The 24,070-nt window shown below is 42.0% G+C and overlaps 1 protein-coding gene across 3 annotated transcripts in view; it reads right to left on the bottom strand.

Annotated features, from left to right (window-relative positions):
• ADCK1 (aarF domain containing kinase 1) overlaps window positions 1–24,070 on the bottom strand; it is a 141,242-nt gene that overhangs the window by 115,201 nt on the left and 1,971 nt on the right. For all 3 annotated transcript variants that reach the window (XM_058567461.1, XM_058567462.1, XM_058567460.1), the window contains exon 2: window positions 22,130–22,211. In XM_058567461.1, the coding sequence (XP_058423444.1) occupies window positions 22,130–22,211 (82 nt within the window). The remainder of the gene's footprint in view (window positions 1–22,129; window positions 22,212–24,070) is intronic.

Here is a 24,070-nt window from a genome sequence, read left to right as displayed (position 1 = left end):
ACGCTTGAGTAAACCCCTGTGCTGAGTATCCTCTGCATCCTCCCCAAGGTCCTCTCTCTATCTTTCTCTGCCCTGCCCTGTGCCTAGAAGGCTGACTAGCACAGGCTTCATCCCCAGGGCTCCCCTGCCCTCTGTCTTCTGGTTGGGTTTGGCCAGTGGTAAGCCACTGGGATGGGAAGGCCAAATGAGAGAGAGGCCCAGATGTCTGTTCACACACACACACACACACACACACACACACACACACACCCCTTCCTGTGTTCTGGCAGAGGCTGGCTTCCTCTGCTGCCACAGCTCCTGATGGGGCACTTCCGCGCTAGCCCCAGCTCTCGTTGGGCTACAGGAACACCATTCCCACACCATGCCCCTTTAGATGTAGGGGTGGTGATGGCTTCCTGCTGTGCTAATGACCAGCTCCTTCCCCTCCACATGTTGGTTCCCTTAACTGTCCATGCCTCCTCTAAGCAGTCCATTCATTCAACACTATGCATTTAAACTCTTGAATGTGCCATCTATTTTCCATAGGACTGTGACTGCTACAGCCCCCTTGGTGGTGAGGTGGCTTTCCTCCTGGTCATTGCTACCATGACATTGGAAATCTCTCCACATGTTATGAACCAACACAGGAATCCCAGTCCTCCTTTCAAAGTCCTGCAGGCCTCCCCACCAAGCCCTACCACTAGCAGGGGACCTAGAAATAGACACTTTGAGGGTGAGGGAGCAGGATTCCCCAATTCTCCCATAGTGGTAGGAGCATCAACACCAATGTTCTGTTAGCCCAAGTCTCTAAAAACTCTCAGGCTCTTTTGAAAGAGGCAACATGGAGTCCGACAGACCTGGGTTTGAGTCCTGGCTTAAATTCACTGGGTTTGAATCCTGGCTCAGCTGCCTACTGACTGTGAGGGCCTCCAGTGCCTCACATTCCTCATCTCTGAATTGGGAATAATAATATCGGCCTCTCAGGCTCTCCTGTAAGGATCAAATAAGACAACCTTTGCGAGGGCTTAATACAATGCCTGGCACATCCTAAATAGATGCTCAGTAAATGTTAATTCCCTTCTTTATTAGGCAACTGAGAGGAGGAGAGGGGAAGCCACAAGAACAATTAGATGAGGTGAAGTGGCTTCTGCAGAAATACCATACCACCTCCTTCAGTTCTCCAGTGGAAGAGCCAGGGGCTGGTATGGCAATGGACCAAGGCAGAAAAAAAAAAGAAAAGAACAACTCATCAGAAACTAGGCTTTTGTCAAAAAAAAAACAATGCTCAAACCCAACTGCAGCAGGCAATTAGGGAACAATAGCTAAATACTTTCTATAATTAGAGAGAGAAACCGTCGCAAGTGATCAGAGCGCCTTTGTCTGCACTGACCCTCGATACCCAGAGAAGATCTTGGCTCACATGAGATGGAGACTGGGGATCTTTGTGTCTTTTTTAGTTTTCTTGAGAAATTAAATCTCACACCACCCTTCTGTTGCCAAGAAAGGAGAGCAGAGGAGGCAGCGTGGACCCTCTCATCAGAAAAGAAAGGAAATTGGAAATGTGCCTCATGTCAAGGGCTAATTCAATCCTGAAGGAGGAAAGGGTCTTACAGCTTCCCCTGAGAGCTATGCCACCCTGGTCCTACTCTGCCAGATGGGGAGTGAGTGGGTTAATGGGGAAGGGGGTGGGTTGGCACTTCTGTAGGAAGAGGCACTTCTGTAGGAAGAGGGATTTGAAATCCAACTAGCACATTCCTTTTGCTAAAATCTGAGAAGGAGCAAATCCTTATCTTCAACAATGGATATTCCAGACAAAAGCAAAGGAGAGGATATTCCCATAAACATTAGTGCTAGGGAATTGCTTTCTTGGTCTTGACAGAAGGACCAAACTAGCTTCCTCGACCCAAATCTCTATGCCTGCCCAGGCACTGCTATTCTCCCAGGCCCCCAGGTTCCAAACCCCGGGCATCCTTTTCTCTTCATTCTCCTCAGTCCCTCATTGCTAACTCAGCCTATTGACACTTCCTTCTATCTATCCTTCCCATCTTGCCCTTCCTCCCCATTCCTACCACCGCAAGCACTGTAAGCTCCCCACGCATCCTATGTCTAGACTTTTCCACAGACTTCCATCTGGTCCCCCTTCCTCCAGACTTCTCCCCCTCAAAGACATTCCACAAAACACCACCTAAAATGCTGCATTCACTATGCCATTCTCTACACTGTGAGACTCTCTACACTGTTTAGGCTTTCTAAACTGTGCTACAAGTGCCCCTGGTTCTACACTAGATGATTTTAGGTAGTGTAAATCACAAGGTTAGTGTCCCGTGGAGGTCCCCTTACCAGGCCAATACCCGCATCACTCAACTACTGCTAACAGATCACAGCCGCCCATCCTCCAAAAACTTGACAGGGCTGAAGGGAGCTGCCTCATCAGGAAATATCTGGAAGGTTACGCCCTCACACAGTCCCACATCATGCTTTCAGGAAGGTATTCTCTTTCTGTTCTTTTTTTTGTGAGGAAGATCAGCCCTGAGCTAACATCCGTGCCAATCCTCCTCTTTTTGCTGAGGAAGACTGGCTCTGAGCTAACTTCTATGCCAATCCTCCTCCTTTCCCCCCGCCCCAAAGCCCCAGTAGATAGTTGTACGTCGTAGTTGCACATCCTTCTAGTTGCTGTATGTGGGACACGGCCTCAGCATGGCTGGAGAAGTGGTGCGTCGGTACACGCCCGGGATCCGAACCCGGGCCGCCAGTAGCGGAGCACGCGCACTTAACCGCTGAGCCACGGGGCCAGCCCAGTATTCTCTTTCTTGAATGCTGAGATGCTACAAACTGTTTCTTTGGGAGAAAACAAGATCAGTCTTGGAAAATCTGGAACACCTGCAGTTCAGTTCCATGAGAAGCCATGAAGATTTTGTTGTCTCCCACTCCCTGCCTGGAGGAACAGTTATGGCATCTACTATGATCCAGGTACCGAGCCACTATTAAGCACTAGGCCTTGTTTTGAGGATACTGATATAAATAAGATGATGTTCCTGCCCTGCAGAGAAATCTACAGTCTGGTGGTAGACACAGATTATTTTTTTTTAATTTTACAATCAATTTTAAAAGTGCTATATAGACATATGCGTAAAGTAATACTGCTGGGGTGAGGGGGAGCTCCTCTGTTCCTGTTACAATGGAACGTAATGAAGTTCAGGATTCAGCAGCTGGGTTCCGGTGTGGACTCTCCCACTTACTAGCTGCGAGACGCCAGGCAAGTGACCCATGGTGTCTGCTGGCAAAAAAGAGCAACTGAAATGCCCTTTAGAAGTCTGGAGGGACATACACCAACTTAATGGACATTGTCTCTGATAATAGGATTGCAGGTGGTTTTTATTTTCTTCTGTTTGCTTTTCCATTTTTAAAATTTTCCACAGATGTAGTGGTTAAGTTCATGTGCTCAGGGGCCAGCCCCGTGGCTTAGGGGTTAAGTGCTCACACTCCAATGCTGGCGACCCGGGTTTGGATCCCGGGCGCACACGACGCACTGCTTCTCCGGCCATGCTGAGGCCACATCCCACATGCAGCAACTGGAAGGATGTGCAACTATGACATACAACTATCTACTGGGGCTTTGGGGGAAAAATAAATAAATAAATAAAATTTTTTTAAAAAGTTCGTGTGCTCCACTTCGGCAGCCCGGCGTTCACAGGTTCAGATTCCGGGCACAGACCTACACACCGCACATCAAGCCATGCTGTGGCAGTGTCCCGCATACAAAATAGAGGAAGATTGGCACAGACGTTAGCTCAGCAACAATCTTCCTCAAGCAAAAAGAGGAAGATTGGCAACAGGTGTTAGCTCAACAGGGCCAATCTTCCTCACCAAAAAAAAAAAATTTCCACAGAGAAAAAAATCCTTTTGAAATCAGAAAAAGAGAGTCACTAAATTTTTTAAATGTGGTTTAATTCTCAGAAGTATGCTCTAAGGTGCACTCTTTTAAGGCATATCTCCTCCTCCCCCTACTTCATCTATCTGTCTATCTGTCTATGTATCTCTCTGGCAGTGTTCCTCAAAGGGTAGTTTTTGGGACCACCTGCTTCAAAATCACTTGGAAGTTTTATTAAAATACACATTCCAAGCCCTACTCCCTGGATTCAGACAGTTTGGAGGGGGCCCAGAAATTTGTATTTTGACAAGCTCTTTTTTGATTCTTTTTTGCACCATAAGCCTGAGAACCATTGTTAAGGTGAATGAAGCATTCTATTTACATTAATTTTCCAGATAACTAGGGCTTATCTACCTATATAACTTTTTTAAAAGTTTTACATATCCTTGTAAAATAAGTTTGCTGAACAGAGTTATAAAAAATCATTTTATTTACCACCCCCTAGTACACAGACTGTCCCACGAAAAGAAACCAGGGCTCCTTAGAGAAATGACTTGCTCCAGACCTGGGGATGGAAATGTATAAGATGATCCTGGAATATCTTGTCAAACCAAAAGGCATGGAAATTATCAAATACTACTGGGGTTGGGTCAAAAGGACTCAGAAATCAACATGAGGACCCTCCCACTTGCTAAAGGTGGAACAGTTTGATCATCAGCTAAAAACATCAATGGATTGAAGCACATCAAGTATCTTTACCACCAAGAGTTTATAATGATACTCCAAAAAAAAAAATAGTCACCTCTGAAGAATGCTAAGAAACAACCTAATTATTTTTAAAACTGGTCATTAAAGAGAAAGAATCAGGCATTCATTCTCTCTCTCTTTTGTGATCTGTTCCAAAGGGTAATCAAATAGTTGATGAAGGGAAAATTTTCTTTTTTTTTTTTTTTTTTTTGTGGGGAAGACCAGCCCTGAGCTAACATCCAATGCCAATCCTCTTCTTTTTTGCAGAGGAAGACTGGCCCTGGGCTAACATCCATGTCCATCTTCCTCCACCTTATATGGGACACCGCTACAGCATGGCTTAAGAAGCAGTGCATCAGTGTGCGCCTGGGAGCCAAACCGGCGAACCCCGGGCCGCCGCAGCGGAGCGCGCGCACCCAACCGCTTGTGTCTCCGGGCTGGGCCCAGGAAAATTTTCTTTTATGGAAGTATTCCAGCTGATAAATGGAAAATGGATGATAGACTTAGAACATCACCAATTTGCAATTCCTAGTGATTTATGGGTGTAGCAATGATCATAAATGGCTGCTAACATCCCAAGAAAGACTGCCAGAACTTGGATCTTCCTGACAGAAGTAAACACCACCATCTGTAAAGTTGCTTTGTCCCTCCATCACCCCACCACAAAAACAAAGCAAAACAAAACCTTGACTCTGATCAAGCCTCTAGATCTAGTGAAGAATTTATAGGAAACAGAGGAGGAACAACCTCATGAAGATACAAAATCGAGGCTATAGGAAATTCTAGCAGGTGAATAACCCAGTTTCTTCAACAAAATATTGCATGAAAAAAATTAAAGAGGCAGTGAACCAGCCCTGGTAGCCTAGTGGTTAAAGTTCTGCACTCTCACTGCTTCCGTGGCCCGGGATTCATTTCCTGGTTGTAGAACCATACCACCTGTCTGTCATGAATATCTGTTGCCATGCTGTGGCAGCAGATCACATAGAAGAACTAGAAGGACTTACAACTAGGGTATACAACCATGCACTGAGGCTTTGCGGAAGGAAAAAAAAATTAAAAAGATAGAGAGGGAACCTATAAGTAAAAGAGGTATGAGACATATCAACCAATCATAATGGACAAACCTTATTTGGATCTTGATTCAAATAAGCAAACTCTATATATCTTTCTCTCTGTCTCTCTCTCTCTCAATATATATATATATAAGCAAATATATATATATATATATATTCAAAAAGCAAAACCAAGAACACATATAAAACACACAAAAATTTTTAAGACAATCAGGGAAATACCGACACTGATTGGATATTTGATGATGTTAACGAATTATTTTTTACATTTAGGTGTGATAATGGTACTGTGGTTGTGGTTTTTAAAAAGGAGTCCTATCTTTTAGAGAAACATGCTGAAATTTTTACAAATGAAATATGATGTTTGAGATTTGCTTCAAAATAATCCGGGGGAGGGAGTGGGAAAGGTTATGATGGACAAGATTGGCCCTGTGTTGAAGATTGTTAAAGCTGATGGTGACATCGTCAGGTTCATTTTTCTATTTTCTCTACTTTTGAATATGTTTGAAATTTTCACAAATAAAATGTTCTGGGGCCGGCCCCGTGGCTTAGCGGTTAAGTGCGCGCACTCTGCTGCTGGCGGCCCAGGTTCGGATCCCGGTTGTGCTCCCACGCACCGCTTCTCCGGTCATGCTGAGGCCGTGTCCCACATACAGCAACTAGAAGGCTGTGCAACTATGACATACAACTATCTACTGGGGCTTTGGGGGAAAAAAATAAATGTTCTGTAGGTTCATGGTTGAAACTTGAAATTTTCAGAAAAGTAAAAGAAGAAAGTTTAAATTATCCATAATCCCACCCTGCGGAGATAATCACTACTATTACTTTACAGTACATCCTTCTAGCCTTTTAAATAATATATATAATAGAAATCTTGCTGTGAATATTGTTCTGTAATCTGCTTCTTTCACTTAAGATAGTATATTTGCCTTGTCATTAAAAATTCCAAAACATTATTTTTAGTAGTTGCAATACTATTTTAGTTTCTAACACTTATTTAATCAAAACTCTACTTTTGCTACTGAAAATTTTGCTGCTATGGGGGCCAACTGGGTGGCATAGTGGTTAAGTTCATGTGCTCTGCTTTGGTGGCCCGGGATTCGCAGGTTCGGATCCCGGGAGCAGACCTGCACACCATTCATCAAGCCATGCTGTGGCAACGTTCCACATACAAAATAGAGGAAGATGGGCACAGATGTTAGCTCAGGTACAATCTTCCTCAAGCAAAAAGAGGAAGATTGGCAACAGATGTTAGCTCAAGGCAAATCTTCCTCACACATACAACAAAACAAATTGCTACTATGAACAGCCTTGAAAATCTTTATTTTGGGGCACCACTCATTTTTAAAAAGTAGAATTAGTAGTTAAAAGAATAGAAACATTTTTAAATATTTAATACATACTGCCAAACTGTTCCATAGAAAGCTTATATCCATTTATGTTCCTGCCAGTAGTGAGGGAGAATTCCCCTTTTCCCAAAACCTTATTCTTCTGGAAGCTTTCCCTATTTCATAAAGAATTCCAAGTCAAAATAAGAACTGATAAGTGTGGGAGCCAGCCAGAATCCTATTAGCTCTGTGACATTGTGAGAGTTACTTAACATCTCTGGATCCGGGAAAAGAATAACATTGGGGGGGTCACAGCCATTGAATAAAATCGTAAATCTAATGATATAATATCTTATCTGTACATTTCTTAGCACAATGCCTGCCTTGGTAACCGTTAGCTATAACTATCATCATTATCATCATTATTATTACATATTGCCTTCCTATAAAATAAAATTCATAGTTTTTGTGACAGCTGTTTTCCTTTTCACGAAGAGGCCTTTTTACTTGCTTCTGCATTCAAGCCTCTAAGATAGTTTATGGATAAGTTTGGTGATATAATGGTTAAGATTCAGTGCTCTCACCACAGCCCAGTTAGTTTCCAGTCGGGGAACCACACCACACATCTGTCGGTTATCACACTATGGCAGCTGCATGTTGCTGTGATGCTGAACGCTATGCCACCAGGATTTCAAATACCAGCAAGGTCACCCATAGTGGATGGGTTTCAGTGGAGCTTCCAGAATAAGACAGACTAGGAAGAAGGACCTGGCCACCCACTTCTGAAAAAATTGGCCACGAAAACCCTATGAACAACAGGGGAGCACTGTCTGATATAGCGCTGGAAGGTGAGAGAATGGTGCAAAAAGACCGGGCAGGGATCCACTCTGCTGTCCACAGGGTCACTAGGAGTCAGAATCGACTGGATGCACTAACAACAAATGGAGAAGTTAGAATGTTATTGGCTGCCTCCAAAAAAAAACCCCAAGTCAAACGGATACAGCAGCAGCACCCAGAGGTAAGAAGGATTCAGAAGACAGGGTCTGACTCTGTCCTTAGCGATTCCCCTGGGACTGCCCTTCTCTGACTGTTGTTTTCAACCCCATACCGATGTCCCTAGAATAAGGCAGCTGTCAAATAAAAGAGATGTAACTAAAGCTACGTGCTTCTTTGTTCACTTCCAGGTGGAAAAAGAAAGAGTCACTGCCCACTATCCTCCAATTAGATCTTTCGATGTATACTGATTGGGAAAACTGTTGCTTATTTTTTCATTTTTAATTGTTTTTTGGTGGAACTTGATAAGCTGATTCTTAAGTTAAAAGGCCAAGATGAAACACAGTATTGACTAAGGAGAACAAAGTGAGATGACTTGCTGTAAGAGGAACAGGGTAAAGAGCCCCAAACAGATCTATGCATATGGATACTTGCCACAGGACAGAGGTGGCCTGCAGATCAGTGAGGAAAGAACAGACTTTAATAAATGCTGCTGGGTGGGCCGGCCCCATGGCTTAGTGGTTAAGTGCGCCCGCTCCGCTACTGGTGGCCCGGGTTCAGATCCCGGGTGCGCACCGATGCACCACTTCTCTGGGCTGCTGGGGCCGGCCCCATGGCGTAGCAGTTAAGTGTGCGTGTTCTGCTGCTGGTGGCCCAGGTTCGGATCCCGGACACGCACCAATGCATCGCTTGTCAGGCCATGCTGTGGCAGTGTCCCACATAAAGTGGAGGAAGATGGGCACGGATGATAGCTCAGGGCCAGTCTTCCTCAGCAAAAAGAGGAGGAATAGCATGGATGTTAGCTCAGGGCTGATCTTCCTCACAAAAAATTAAAAAAATAAATGCTGCTGATAAAATAGAGTATCCATGTAGAAAAAACTGAAATTGCACTCTTATCCCACATCATACACAGTAGTCGATTCCAGGTGGAACCGACCTATGAGTAAAAGGAAAAACTATAAAATTTTACAAGATAATACAGGAAAGCATGTTCAAGATCGTGGAACAGGGAAGAATTTCTTTTCTTTTTTTTTTTTTTTGTGAGGAAGATCAGCCCTGAGCTAACGTCCATGCTAATCCTCCTCTTTTTGCTGAGGAAGACCATCCCTGAGCTAACATCCGTGCCCATCTTCCTCGACTTTATGTGGGACACCGCCACAGCATGGCCTGACAAGCGGTGCATCTGTGCATGCCCAAGATCCGAGCCCGGGCCGCCAGCAGTGGAGCAAGCACACTTAACCGCTACGCCACGGGGCCGCCGCTGGGAGGAACTTCTTAAACAAGACCCAAACAGTAATCACCATGATAGAAAAGATTCATAAATTGGCTTACCTAAAAATGAAAATTTTCTGTTCATCAAAAGATACCATCATTGGGGGCCGGCCCTGTGGCCTAGTGGTTAAGTTCAGCACGCTCTGCTTTGGCAGCCCGGGTTCGGTCCCAGGCACGGACCTATGCCACTTGTTGGCGGCCCTGCTGTGGTGGTGACCCACACACAAAATAGAGGAAGATTGGCAACAGATGTTAGTTCAGGGCAAATCTTCCTCAAGCAAAAAAGAGGAAGATTGGCAACAGATGTTAGCTCAGGGCGAATCTTCCTCAGCAGAAAAAAAACAAAAAAGATATCATTGTTGGAGCAAAAAGACAAGCCGAGCAGTAGAAGATACTTGCAATAGACAAAGGACTAGTTTCCCAACCAGAGGGAGAATTCTCACAAATTGACCAGAAAAAGACATATAAACCAGTTAGAAATGGACAAGAGACTTGAACACGAACTTCACAAAAGACAAAACCAAAGGCACTTCCCTCACTAGTCGTCAGGGAAACGCAAATTAAAATTGACACCATCCTTACATACCAGATGTAAAATGTTACAAGATGAGCATATCAAGCATTGAAGCTGGGAATATAAACTGAATTAACCATTCAGAAACGGTTTGGCACTATGTGGAGATAGGAAGATCCTCATACCCTATATCTCAGCAATCCACTCCTAAGTGTATACCCTAGAGAAACTGATGCCCAAATATTCAAAGCTGTATTATTCATTAATAACCCCAAATTGGAAACAGCACAAATGTTCATCAACAGCAGAACAGATAAAGTCTTGGACGGGTCAGCCATTACCCTCTCTAATAAAAATAAGTTAATAATAATAATAATAATGGCTAATACTTTTAGGGCACTTACTAGGTGCTAAATATTGTTCTAGGGTTTTAATATATAAATAATCATTACAAATACTAATCAGGATTTACTATGCACCAGGTACTGTTCTAAACAGGCTTCACAAATAGTCATTTTATCTTCACACTTAACCTGTGAAGAAGGTACAATTATTATCCCCATTTTTCCAAAGAGGAAAGTGAGGTCAAGAAGTTAACTAACTTGCTCAAGATCACACAACTAGTTAGAGGTAAAAAGTAGGGGATGAGAGGCAAAAGTCCATTGTGGATTCCAGTTATCTCAGAGGGACTCAGAGAAAACTTGGAGCAGAGATTTTTTTTTAATAATAGCTTTATTGAGATATAATTCATATACCATAAAATTCACCCCTTCAAAGTGTACAATTCAGTGATTTTATTACATTCACAAAGTTTTACAACCATCACCACCATCTAATTTTAGAACTCTTTCAACACTCCAAAAAGAAACCTGTACCCATTAGCAGTCGCTTCTCTTTCTCAGCCCTCTCTTTCTCTCCTCTCACCCCAGCCCTGGCCGCAGGCAACCACTAATCTACATTCTGTATGGATATGCCTCTACGGATATGCCTCTTCTGGACATTTCACATAAACGGAATTATATATCTGGCCTTTTGTGACTGGCTTCTTTCACTTAGCATAATATTTTCAAGGTTCATGTATGTTGATTTGTATATTGGTACTTCATTTCTTCTTATCTCCAAATATTCTACTATATGGATGTACCACATTTTGTTTACCCATTTATCAGTTTATGGACATTTGGGTTGTTTCTACATTTTGGCTATTATGAATGATGCTGCTATGAACATTGTATACAAGTTTCTGGGTGAACACATGTTTTCATTTCTCTTGGGTATATACCCAGGGGTGGAATTTCTGGGTCATATGGTAACTCTGTGTTTAATATTTTGAGGGGGTCCGGCCCAGTGGCGCAGCAGTTAAGTGTGCCCACTCCACTTCGGCAGCCCCGGGTTCGCAGGTTCGGATCCTGGGTGTGCGCCGGTGCACCACTTCTCAGGCCATGCTGTGGTGGCGTCCCATATAGGGTGGAGGAAGATGGGCACAGATGTTAGCCCAGGGCCAGTCTTCCTCAGCAAAAAGAGGAGGATCGGCATGGATGTTAGCTCAGGGCTGATCTTCCTCACAAAAAAATAAAAATAATTTTTTAAAAAGTTCTCGGAGTCTCCCCACTATGAAGAAAGTTACTTTTCCTACGGGCTAACTCGCCTGCCCATTCAGAAGGGCTTCCATTCTCATGTTGAGAGGAGATTCCTTCTCTCTCCACTTTTCTGGATTTCTCCCAGAGAACACTCTCACTTCTGGAGGCTTCTCTTTATTGTCCTGGGAGGAATTTACCTTGCCTTTGTCAGAACAGCAATTTAGGGGTTGTTTATTTTGTAAAGGGGTGTAAATTCCACCTACCACACAGACTCTGACTTCTATTATTTAAACACTCAAATATTCTCAGCCCGTCATCTGAAGGAGTAGCCCTATATTATTGTCGGTGTGTAACTGGGTGATGAATGTAAAGACGCCTTCCATTAGGAGCCTGTTTTGATGGGATTTTGAGGGGTGGTCCCCAGGGGTACATGTGTGTCCGGTGAGTCAAGGAAAATCTAAGGAAGTGAGTGCAGCTGGAGCTAGGAGGGCTCAGCCATTGACTGGGTTCAGTCATCTTTTCTCTGCCAGTGATGAGAGAGCCAGAGACACCACTCCCTACTGGGAGGGGGTCTGGGTAGAAAGGTCAAAGGCTGGTCAATAGATCAAAGAAGAGACAGAGGCTGCTGCTGCTACCTCTGAGCCCTTTCCCATGCTGTTCCACCTGCTTAAACAGCTCCCCTACTCCACCCACCACCCAAACTTCTGCCACTGTCCTTCTGGGCCTCACCTACTAACGGCACATGATCTTGGTCAGGTGACATTACAGGAAGCATCCTCTGAACCCCCAGGCCAGGTTAAGTGCCTCTCCTTGGTAGTTCCAAAGCATCTTGGGCTTACCTCCAGCACAGCACTAATCACACTGTGATGAGGTTACCCTTTACACCAGGGGCTGCAAACTCAAATGCTCACAGAGGCCAAGAAGATAACAGAAATAAGCGAAACAGGTCAGACATGATAATAATCCTGGTTTTTAAACCAAAACAAAGACTTCATCCATTTTTCTTCAATCATGCAGTTCCTTTGATCTATCTTTTATTTTCTTTCGAGAGCACCACAGGTACATGATGAAGCATTTCACTTCTCTCTATAGTAAGAAAAACAGTGCAACAGCAACAATGAATGGCCACTGACCCCCTCAGATGCAACAGGGAGGGGTGGGGACTGCGGCCCACATTCCCACGTTGGCAAACTGCCTTCTAGATAATTGCTGCCACATGAGAATGTAGGCCCAGCATTGCCAGCTCTACGGGTTTTCAAAAGAAGCTGGAAATCCAGATTTTTATTAAAATCTCCCAATTTTTAAATGTCTGCAACTAATTCACAAGTTTTAAAGCATGTGTGGACAAGCAGAACACTTCTCAAGGCCAGATTCAGCCCACAAAGCCCCAGATCTACCAACCCCCTGGTCTTTAGGACTTGAGTTGTGCAGTATTTAACTCTGAGTCCCCCAAATTAGCACAGGGTCTGGTATGGAGAAAGCACTTGATAAATTTTTGAAGAAAAACACCTGACATTCATTTAGTCCTGTGAGCCAAGCATTTAAGCACTTTGCATTCATTATCTCATGTCATCCTCACAGTCTTAGGAGGTAGGGAGACTTGCTGAAGGTCACAGAGCCAGGAAGCAAGGAAGGCAGGACTCAAACTTAGGTCTGACTCCAGATTTCTTAGAAAGATAGAATCTTCCACTTGGGAGCCAGTATGGAAGAGTGGTTGAGACTATATTCTTTAAGTTAAGTCACTTTCCAGATCAGTCACTTTCCGTTTGTCATCTTGGGCAATTTACATAATATCTCTAAGCCTCCATTTTCCAATCTGTAAAATGGGGATAATAAGAGTTACTTACTCATAGGCTGTTATAAGGGTCAAATGAGACAAACAGGCACAGAGGATCTCATCAACAAACAATAACCGTTCTTATTGCCCTAGTGCTTTTCCTCTTAGGGTTATTAAATCACAGCCATCCACACCCACTGCAGCTCCTTAATCCACAAGCGGGCATATTCTAGTGGAGTATCTTGTTACTAGAGAGAGGACAAGGAAGTAACGTAAGGAGTCACTTCAGATATCAGATGGCTGCCTTATGAGCCTGCAGCACACTTGACAGGAATGAAAACGATCAAAACAAATGACAGTGCTCAGGGCAAGGGGCAAACTGTTCCCCTGCCAGGCTGTTTAATAGAAAAAGGAATAGTTATCTTGGGTCTAAAGCTTCATCTCCACCGGAGCCTTGTGTTTCAAATCCCCTTAATGTTAGAGGCGACTTTCAAAAAGAATAATTAAATCTGGAAAGAAATGGGGTCAGCAGGTCTCGCAGTGGTTTAAACAGGAAGTCTCATGGCTGGAGGAGGGAAGCAACTGACTGCAAAGCTGCTCTCCTATGCATCAACCCGAAGAACTGCTCAGTCCCAGGAAGACACAGGAGCACCTCTCACCAAATACAAGTTGACACTAAATTGAGACATCTACAGTCAAAAAATTGATTCTACTCATAAATTGACATGTTTCAGAACATTTTGGCTTGCTTAATAAAAATGGCTGTTACAGTAGTCCCCCCTTATCTGCAGGAGATTCGTTCCAAGACCCCCAGTGGATGCCCGAAACTGTAGATAGTACCAAAACCTATATATATACTATGTTTTTTCCTGTACATACATACCCAGGATAAAGTATAATTTATAAATTAGGCACAGTAAGAGATTAATAACAACTAATAATAAAATAGAACAATTATAACAATATACTATATAAAAGTTATGTGAATGTGGTCCTTCTCTCTCAAAATATCTTCTTGTACTGTACTCGCCCTCCTTCTTGTGGTGATGTGAGATGATACAGTGCCTACATGATGAAATGAAGTGAGGTGAATGATGTAGGCATGAGGACTGACATAGCATTAGGCTACTACTGACCTTTTTTTTTTAGTGGTGAGGAAGATTGGCCCTGAGCTAATGTCTGTTGCCAATCTTCCTCTTTTTGCTTGAGGAGGATTGTCCCTGAGCAAGCATCTGTGCCCATCTTCCTCCATTTTGTATATGGGACACCACCACAGCATGGCTTGATGAGCGCTGTGTAGGTCCATGCCCAGGATCCGAACCCACAAACTCCAGGCCGCCAAAGCAGAGCGTGTGAACTTAACCACTACTCCACCGGGCCGGCCCCCACTATTGACCTTCTGACGATATGTCAGAAGGAGGATCATCAGCTTCTGGACTGCAGGTGACTGCAGGTAACTGAAACTGTGGAAAGCAGAACCACGGATATGGGGGAACTACTGTATATTTAGTAACCATATAAAAACAGAGATTGCATTCATGATAACAAAGAAATGAAATACCTAAGAATCAATATCCTGAGAGATGTGTATAAAGAAAACTTCAAAATGTTATTAGAAGATATGAAAGAAGATTTTAATAAGGCAAAACCTAAAAGATATTCCTGAGACATTAAATTGTAAAGATATCAGCTCTCTCTAAGTTAATTTATGGTCAACTCAGCAGCAATCAATATTCCTTCCAGGCTTCTTTAAAAGAATTCAACAAAATAATTCTAAATTTCATTTGGAAAACAAATGAATGAAGGGATATTATATCATACTTTTTATTCACTTATTTATTCATTTTATTAATTTTTCATTTTACTTGACTTTGCTTTCACAGCTTTACTGAGATATATTCCACATTCCATAAAATTCACACTTTTAAAGTGTACGGATCAGTGGTTTTTAGTATATTTACAGAGTTGTGCCGCCATCAGCACTATATAATTTTTCAACATTCCAAAAAGAAACCCAATACCCTTTAGCAGTCACTCATCTTTCCCAGCCCCTATCCCCAGCCAACCCAGCCCCAGGTAACCATTAATCTACTTTTTGTCTCTATGGATTTGTCTATTCTGGAAATTTTATATAAATGGAATTATACAACATCTGGCCTTTTGTGACTGGCTTGAACTTTCATTTAGCATAATGTTTTCAAGGTTTCTGTAGTAAAGAATTTAACCTTGCCCAGAGATCTGGCCTTTGTCCTCAGCTTCTGGGAAGTAATCTCCAAGCTTTTGAAATGTCATGCCTAATAGGAGTGTCTTTGTTTGCCTGGGAGCCTTGGGTCACCAGAGAGTCTAAAATATGATTTAGGGTGGGGACTGGCTATATCAAATAGTCTTAGGGTGGTAGCTGGCCAGAAAGACCAGCAATGTGCTTTATTGTGCCAGCTTTAGGTCACGCAGTATCAGCAGATGTCTGGAGGGGCTGGAGACTGAGATCAGCCACACAGCCAATCAGTTATGCCTACGTGGTGGAGGCCCAATAAAAACTCTGGACACTGAGGCTCAGGTGAGCTTCTATGGTTGGCAATACTCCTGCGTATTGTCCCACATCAATGCCCGGAGAGCAACGCTGTCCTGGGCTACACAGGGAGAGGACAACTGAATGTGCCATGTTTGGAATCTTCCTGGACTCGTCCTGTGCACTTCTTCCCTTGGCTGATTTTTAATCTATATCCTTTTCCTGTAATAAACCATAAGCATAACACCTTTCAGTGAGTTCTATGTGTACTTCTAATGAATTATCAAACCTAAGAGTAGCTTTAGGAACCCCCAAACATGTAACTGGTGTTAGAAGTGAAAGTGATCTCTTGTGGACTGCTCCCTCCAACTCTACAAGTTGGCTAAACTCACAGAAGGTTCATTCATGTTTTAGCATGTATAAGTACTACATTCCTTTTTATTGCCAAATAATATTCCATTATATGGATATATAACATTTTGTTGATCAGTTGATGGACATTTGGGTTGTTTCTACTGTTGGGTTATTATGAATAATGCTGCTATGAACATTTGAGCACAAGTTTTTACGTGAACATATGTTTTCAATTCTCTTAGGTATATACCTAGGAGTGGAGCTGGGTCATATAGTAAGTCTATGTTTAATTTTTGAGGAACTGCCAAACCATTTTCCAAAGTGGCTGCAGCATTTTACAATCTCACCAGCAATGTATGAGGGTTCCAATTTCTCCACACCCTTATCAATACTTGTTATTGTTGTCTTTCTTATTTTAGTCATCCTAGTGAATATGAATTGGTATCTCATCATAGTTTTGATTTGCATTTCCCTAATTGCTAATGATGTTGAGCAACTTTTTGTGTGCTTATTGGCCATTCATACATCTTCTTTGAAGAAACATCTATTTAAATCCTTTGCCCATTCTTTTAATGGATTATTTGTCTTTTTGTTGTTGAATTGTAAGAGTTCTTTATATATTCTGGCTATAAGTTCCTTATCAGATATATGATTTGCAAATATTGTCTCCCATTCTGTAGATTGTCTTTCACTTTCTTGATAGTGTCCTTTGAAGCATAAAAGTTTTTAATTTTCATGAAGTCCAATTTATCTATTTTTCTTTTGTTAACAGATCATGGTTTTGGTGTCATATTTAAGAATCTTTTGCCAAATCCAAGGTCATGAAGATTACCCCTATGTTTTCTTCTAAGAGTTTTATAGTTTTAGCTCTTATATTTCAGTTTTTAATCTATTTTTAGTTAATTTTATATATAGTGTAGAGTAAGGATCCAAATTCATTCTTTTGCATGTGGACATTCAGTTTCCCAGCACCATTTGTTGAAAAGATTATTCTTTCCCCATTGAATGGTCTTGGCACCTGTCTTAGTCTGTTCAGGTTGCTACAACAAAATAGCATAAACTAGGTAGCTTATAAACAACAGAAATTTATTTCTCACAGCTCTGGAGGCCAAGAAGTCCAAGATCAAGGCACTAGCAGATTTGGTGTCTAGTGAGGGTCTGCTTTTGGTTCATAGATAGTGCCTTCCTGCTGTGTCCTCTCATGGTGGAAGGGACAAGAGAGCTCTCTGGATTCCCTTGTTTAACGGCACTAATCCCATTCATGAGGGCTTCATCCTCATGATCTAATCACCTCCCAAAGGCCCCACCATCTAATACCATCACATTGGGGGTTAGGTTTCAACATATGAATTTGGGGGAGACACATTCATACCATAGAAGCACCTTTGTCAAAAACCAGTTGACCACAGACATGTGGGTTTATTTCTGGACGCTCAGTTTTATTCCATTAATCTACATGTCTATCCTTTGCCAGTACTACACTGTCTTGATTACTACAGCTTTGTAGAAGGTTTTGAAGTTGGGAAGTGTGAGTCTTCTACCTTTGTTCTTCTTACCTAAATTTTTATTATAAAAATTTTCAGGGGCCGGGCCCATGGCGTAGTAGTTAAGTGCGTGCGCTCCGCTGCTGGCGGCCCAAGTTCAGATCCCAGGTGCACACCGACGCACTGCTTGTCAGGGCATGCTGTGGCGGCGTCCCATATAAAGTGGAGGAAGATGGGCACAGATGTTAGCCCTGGGCCAGTCCTCCTCAGCAAAAAGAGGAGGATTGGCACAGATGTTAGCTCAGGGCTGATATTCCTCACAAAAAAAAAAATTTTTCATACATATATAGAAAAGTTGAAATCATAGTTCAATAAACACCTATACAGTCCAACCCCATCTAGATTCAACAATTGTTAACATTTTGTTATATTTGCTTTCTCTCTCTCTTCTCCCCTTCCTTTTCTCCACCCCCCCTACTGTAAATACACACACACATTTTTTTGCTGTTGTTGAGTTGAACTATTTGAAAGCAAGTTGCACACATTTCATTCCCAAACCCTTTGGCATGCATCTCTTAAGAATAAGGACATTCTCCTACTTACTTTCCCCTATGTCATTAATACTCCCAAGAAAATTAACAAAAATTCCATAATGTAGCCTACCCAGTCCATATTCAAATTTTTCCAAATGTTCCAAGAATATCTTTTGTAGTTTTCCCCAACTGAAACAGAATACAATCAGGCTTTTACTCATTACATTTGGTACATCTCTTTTCATCCATTCTATAACTTTTTTCTTTATAACACTGACATTTTGAAAAGTCTAGGCCAGCTGTCCTGTAGAATGTCTCTCATTCTGGATTTTTCTGATCATTTCCTCATGCATGTTGTTCCTCTATCTCCTGGATTTCTTATGAACTGGAGTTAGGTCTGACTTGATCAGTCAATTGGGGAAGCATCTAATGTCAGATCATTCCTCTATTAGTGATGCTAAAATGATGATAGCCAGATTTCTCCATTATAAAGGTATGCTTTTTCTATAATCTAGAAGTCTGTAATCTATAAGTCTAGCCTTTTTAACTATAATACAAACTAATACTTTGGTTTAAAAAACTTTTTAAAGATTGGGAAGGCATATAAAAGTGAGGTGGGGCAATGCTACTTTTCACCAGAGCATGAATATAAACAAACAGCAATAACTAAAGCATAATGGCATCAGAGCACAAAATACTGGCATTACAATAAATAAAAAATTATGTCGTATAGAAGAATAGAATGTTAATTGGAAGATATCCTAGAAAAAAATTGAGTTCAGTTGTCTCACTTTACAAATGCAAAACCGGAAGCTCAAGAATCTTAATAAATGTTAAGGTCACTTAAATTAAGTCCAGAAAATAATTATTTTTTAAATGCTTACTCTATGCTGGACATTGTTCTAAGCTCCTTACATGGTTAACTTATTTACTTGTCCCAACAACCTTATGAGAATAGATTATTCTTACTTTCCCTATTTTTTTTGGCCAGTGAGAAAAGTGAGACAGAGAGAAGTTAAGTGACTTGCCTAGGATGCACAGATGGTAAATACGGGAGCTTGGGACAGGAACCCAGGAAAGCTGACTCCAGAATCTGTGTGTTTAACGGCTCCACCCTGTCACCTCACAAGTTACGTCACTTGTGGCTACGGAGCCACAGCTAGTTAGGAATCACGTTAGGCCCTAGGTTCTCCAAGGATGAATCCCACCTTCTGTCTAGAATACCAAGACTGGAGTGAGTCCATTGTTCCTTGCAACACAGAGCAGCACAAATTCTGGCCTGCACTGGGCTCTCTATCACGAGCAGGCAGATGCTAATTACCTGTGATAATAAGGGATAGATGCTGCAAGGAAGATTCAGCACAGCTGAACACAAACCCCCTCCCCCACAAAACTGAATAAAGTACCTGGCCTTGGGGCATAACAGTGTATTACTTTTGCAGTAGATTTGCCTTCTTAATTAAGTTTTGCTAAGACTGCTATTAGAGTCAGTTGCTATTCTCTATACACCCCAAGGACAGCAAGGGACCACAACTGGTAGAAACGCTTCACAGGTATGTGCCTCTCTGAAAAATGAGAGTGGATTGTAAAAACTCTTCTCCATCCCTTCCTTTCAATCCTACACTCCAGGTCTTGGTCTATATCTTACTGATTTCCCATGTTAATTATTTTAACCTTGTCCTCAGTGGTCTCCTTTGTCTCTCATCTCCATAGAAACCCATTCTGCCTTAAGAATCATCTTTCTTGCCAGTTTTTGACCCAGGCCCCCTAATTAAGTCCTCCTTCAGCTCCAAATCACCTGCTGAATTAAATCTAAGCTCCTTGATCTTGGCTTCCGGGACCTTCTCTAATTTGCTTCTCTTTTATTCCCTTTTTAGAAATAATACATTCCTGGAGCAGAGGTGAAAGCAGATCACCATCAACCAAAATGTTAACTGTAATAACTAATATATTTACTTAGTACTTTAGAGTTGAGTAAAATATATTCACCTATATTACCTCAATTAAGTCTCACAATCACTCTATGATATACATATAAAGCAGGTAACGTGATCAGCATTCTAAGTTTGATAAAATCAGGGACCATAGAAGTTGTGTGTTGACCATGATAACAGCCTACTGGTGAAGCTATAGCTTGAATTTATATCTTCAGAATCCCAGATCATGCTTGTTACACCACGCAATGTTGATCAGTAATCCCGCCTTTACCAAAATAGTTTTGTGTGTGTGTGTGTGAGGAAGATCAGCCCTGAGCTAACATCTGTGCTAATCCTCCTCTTTTTGTTTTGCTGAGGAAGACTGGCTCTGAGCTAACATCTATTGTCAATCCTCCTCTTTTTTTTTTTTCCCCAAAGCCCCAGTGGATAGTTGTATGTCATAGCTGCACATCCTTCCAGTTGCTGTATGTGGGACACGGCCCCAGCATGGCCGGGGAAGCGGTGCGTCGGTGCGTGCCCGGGATCTGAACCTGGGCCGCCAGTAGCAGAACACGCACACCTAACCACTAAGCCACCGGGCCAGCCCCCAAAACAGCTTTTTTTCTTTTGGTTTACATCTTCTGGCAGGCAGGATTCTAAGATCTCCCTGAGGGTCTCCTCCCTCCCCCTCACTCCGCGTACAAGCCCTGCATAATCCCTGGGGCTGTGAATATGATGAGATACCAGTCCCCCTGATTGTGTTATGTTACACAGCACAGTTGACTTTAAGATAAGGAGATTATCTGGGTGAGCCTGACCTAACTAACGAGCCCTTTAAAAGCAGAGAGTTTTCTCTGGCTGGTACCAGAAGACAAAGTCAGAGAGATGTGTCCCAGTTGGCCTGGAAGACAGCAAACATCGATGGTGTGAACAACCTACAGGGGTCACGTGGGAAGGACCTGGGAGTGGCCTGTGACAGCATCCAACAAAACAGGGACCTCAAACCTACAACTGCAAGGATCTGAATTCTGTCCACAAGAATGAACTGGGAGATGGATTTTTCTCCAGAGCCTCAGCCTGATGAGAATTCAGCCTGGCCAACATTATAATTTCAGCCTTCTGATACCCTGGACAGAGAACCCAGTCATGCTGTGCCAGCCTTCTGACCTACAAAAATGTGAGCTGATAAATAGGTGTTGTTTTAAGCCACTAAGTTTGTGATCATTTGTTACACAGCAATAGAAAATGAATACATCTTCTATTCCATTACTTTTCTTAAAAATACACATTTTATGAAACCACGTCTCTGGCTCTAGGAATCCAAGGAGTGCCCTGAATCACAGCAAACATAGAGTAAATGTTGCTGATGCAGAATGAGGCTAAGAAGGCCTTTCTAACCGTAGAGCTAGTAAGAGCTAGACCAGGCATTTTTTAAATTTTATTTATTTTTTAGAACTTTTTTTTTTGTTTTGGTGAGGAAGATTGGCCTTGAGCTAACATCTGTTGCCAATCTTCCTCTTTTTGCTTGAGGAAGATGGTCCCGGGGCTAACATCTGTGCCAGTCTTCCTCTACTTTGTATACGGGACACTGCCACAGCATGGCTTGATGAGCGGCATGTAGGTCCATGCCCGGTATCCAAACTTGCAAACCCCGAGCTGCTGAAGCAGAGTGCGCAAACTTAACCACTATACCTTCGGGCCAGCCCCTAAATTTTATTTTTTTGAATTGTCATACAGTAAAACTGACTTTTTTGGTGTACAGTTCTATAAATTTTAACACATGTATAGATGCATGTAATCATCATCACAATCAGGATGCAGAACAATTCCATCACCCCAAAAAATTTCCTTACGGTGGTCAATTACTTCCTCCACCCCAATCCCTGGCAACACTGATCTGTTCTCTGTCGCTATAGATTTATCTTTTCAAGAATGTCATAAATGAAATCACATAATATGTAATCTTTTGAGACTGGCTTCTTTCACTCAGCTTGATGCCTTTGAGATTTGTCTAAGTTGTTGTGTTTATCAATAGTTCATGGAATAGCAAATTTTTAAACCTCTAGAAGTTGAAAAAGTAGACAAAAGTACCAAGAATCAAAGGATCTTGATACTTGAAAGGATCTTTTATATTATCCGGGCCCATTCTGTCCTTTTATAGACAAGGAATCTGAAATCCAGTGAGGGTTGAGGACTTACCAAAATCGTGCAGGCAAAGGTGATAGGGATACAATGGTGAGAGAGATTCAATCTTCCTTGCAGTCATGTAAACCATCAAAATCTACAAAGTGTGATAAATGTTAAGAATGCGGGAAGAACAAGTCTTATGGGAGCACAGAAAATAAACACTGTATAAATTCCTTTCCATTGCAAATGATAGAGAATCAACTCAAACTAGCTTAAGCCAACAAAATCATTTATTGGCTCACTTAATTAAAAAAGATTCAAGGTGGTGTGGTCTTCGGGCACTGCTGGACCCAGGAACTCCCATAATATTGTCAGAGATCTCAACATCTGTCAATCTCTTACTCTCCTTCTCTTCACCCTTCTGGTTTCTCTTTCTTTTTGCATGGTGGCTTTATTCTTCCCTGTTACAGGCTCTTGCTATAATGCCAGGAAAGATAGATACTGGTAACTCAAGCCTACAAACGTACAGCTTCTGATCCAAAAGAGAGACTGATGCTTTCTCTCCTGGTTGCATTGATCAAACCTCTGGCCATTCCTTCTCAGTCTCCTTTCCCGGTTCCTCCTCATCTCCCCAACCTCTATACACTGGAGTTCATTCTAGAAGCCTGTCCTTGGACCACTTCTCTTCTGTACCTACACTCGCTTTTCCTGGGTAATCTCATCTGGTACCATGAATTTAAATACCATCTGCCTCCAAAGGTCTCCAGCCCAGAACTTCCCCCCACACTTCAAACTTACATATAAACTGCCTACTTGACATATTTATTTGGCCATCTAATAAGTATTTCAAATGTAACATGTTCAAAACCAAATTCCTGATGTTTCCCCACAAACATGACACTCTTGCAGTGTTCCCATCTCAGTAAATGGCAACTCTATCCTTCTAACTGCTCAGGGAAAAACCTTGGAGTCATCCTTGATTACTCTCCTCCATACTTCACATCAACACCATCATCAAAATTTGTTGGTTATACCTTCAAAACAGATCCAGATTCCAATCTCTTCTTACCATCTCTACCACTAACTCCCTGCCTAAGCTATCAGCATCTCTCCCCTAAATTATTGCAAAAGCCACCCAACTGGTCTCCCCATTTCCTCCCTTGCTTCTTGGAGTCCATTTTTAACAAAGCACGCATAATGACCTTCTTAAAATATAAGTCAGATCTTGTGTCTTCTCTGCTCAAAATCTCCAACATAATCTCTATATACTGCAAAGGAGTGATCTCCAAGGTATTTTAATAAGTAGAAAAAAGCAAGGTGGAGAAAAGTGTGTATGGTATCTACCATTTATCTAAAAAAGAAAGAGAAGTATACAAATATATATGTATTTGTGTATACTTTTAAATGTAAGGATAAACCATAAAAAATATTTTTTTAAAGGTTATCTACAGGGAAAGGAAGGAAAAGGATGGAAGAGACAAGGTAAGAATGTAGACTTCTCTAAATGCACTACCTGTTTGGTAAATTTTGGCTTTGAAACCACGTAACTGTTTCACAAAACTATTTTTTTTAAAAAAGCAACCACTAAAAATCCAAAACAAAATGAAATAAATAAACTAACTGGGTATCAAGTTAGCCGCACAATCACACACAGAGGAATTATTCTAAGTCACTTTAAAGCAATGTAATTTGGGCCAGCCCCATGGCTTAGCGGTTAAGTGCGCGCGCTCCGCTGCTGGCGGCCCAGGTTCGGATCCCGGGCGCGCACTGAGGCACCGCTTCTCCGGCCATGCTGAGGCCGCGTCCCACATACAGCAACTAGAAGGATATGCAGCTATGACATACAACTATCTACTGGGGCTTTGGGGGAAAAAATAAATAAATAAATAAAATTATAAAGCGATGTAATTTGACTATATATGCCTAGAGAGAGATACCCTAATGACAAAAAGAATTGAAAAAAAAAATCAGAAACTATTACCACTAAGCATATGTTTAGTAACCATATTAGTA

This window comes from Diceros bicornis, chromosome 24 (assembly GCF_020826845.1).
Source record: "Diceros bicornis minor isolate mBicDic1 chromosome 24, mDicBic1.mat.cur, whole genome shotgun sequence".
Lineage (NCBI taxonomy): Eukaryota > Metazoa > Chordata > Mammalia > Perissodactyla > Rhinocerotidae > Diceros > Diceros bicornis.
This window is presented reverse-complemented; position numbering and strand designations above follow the sequence as displayed.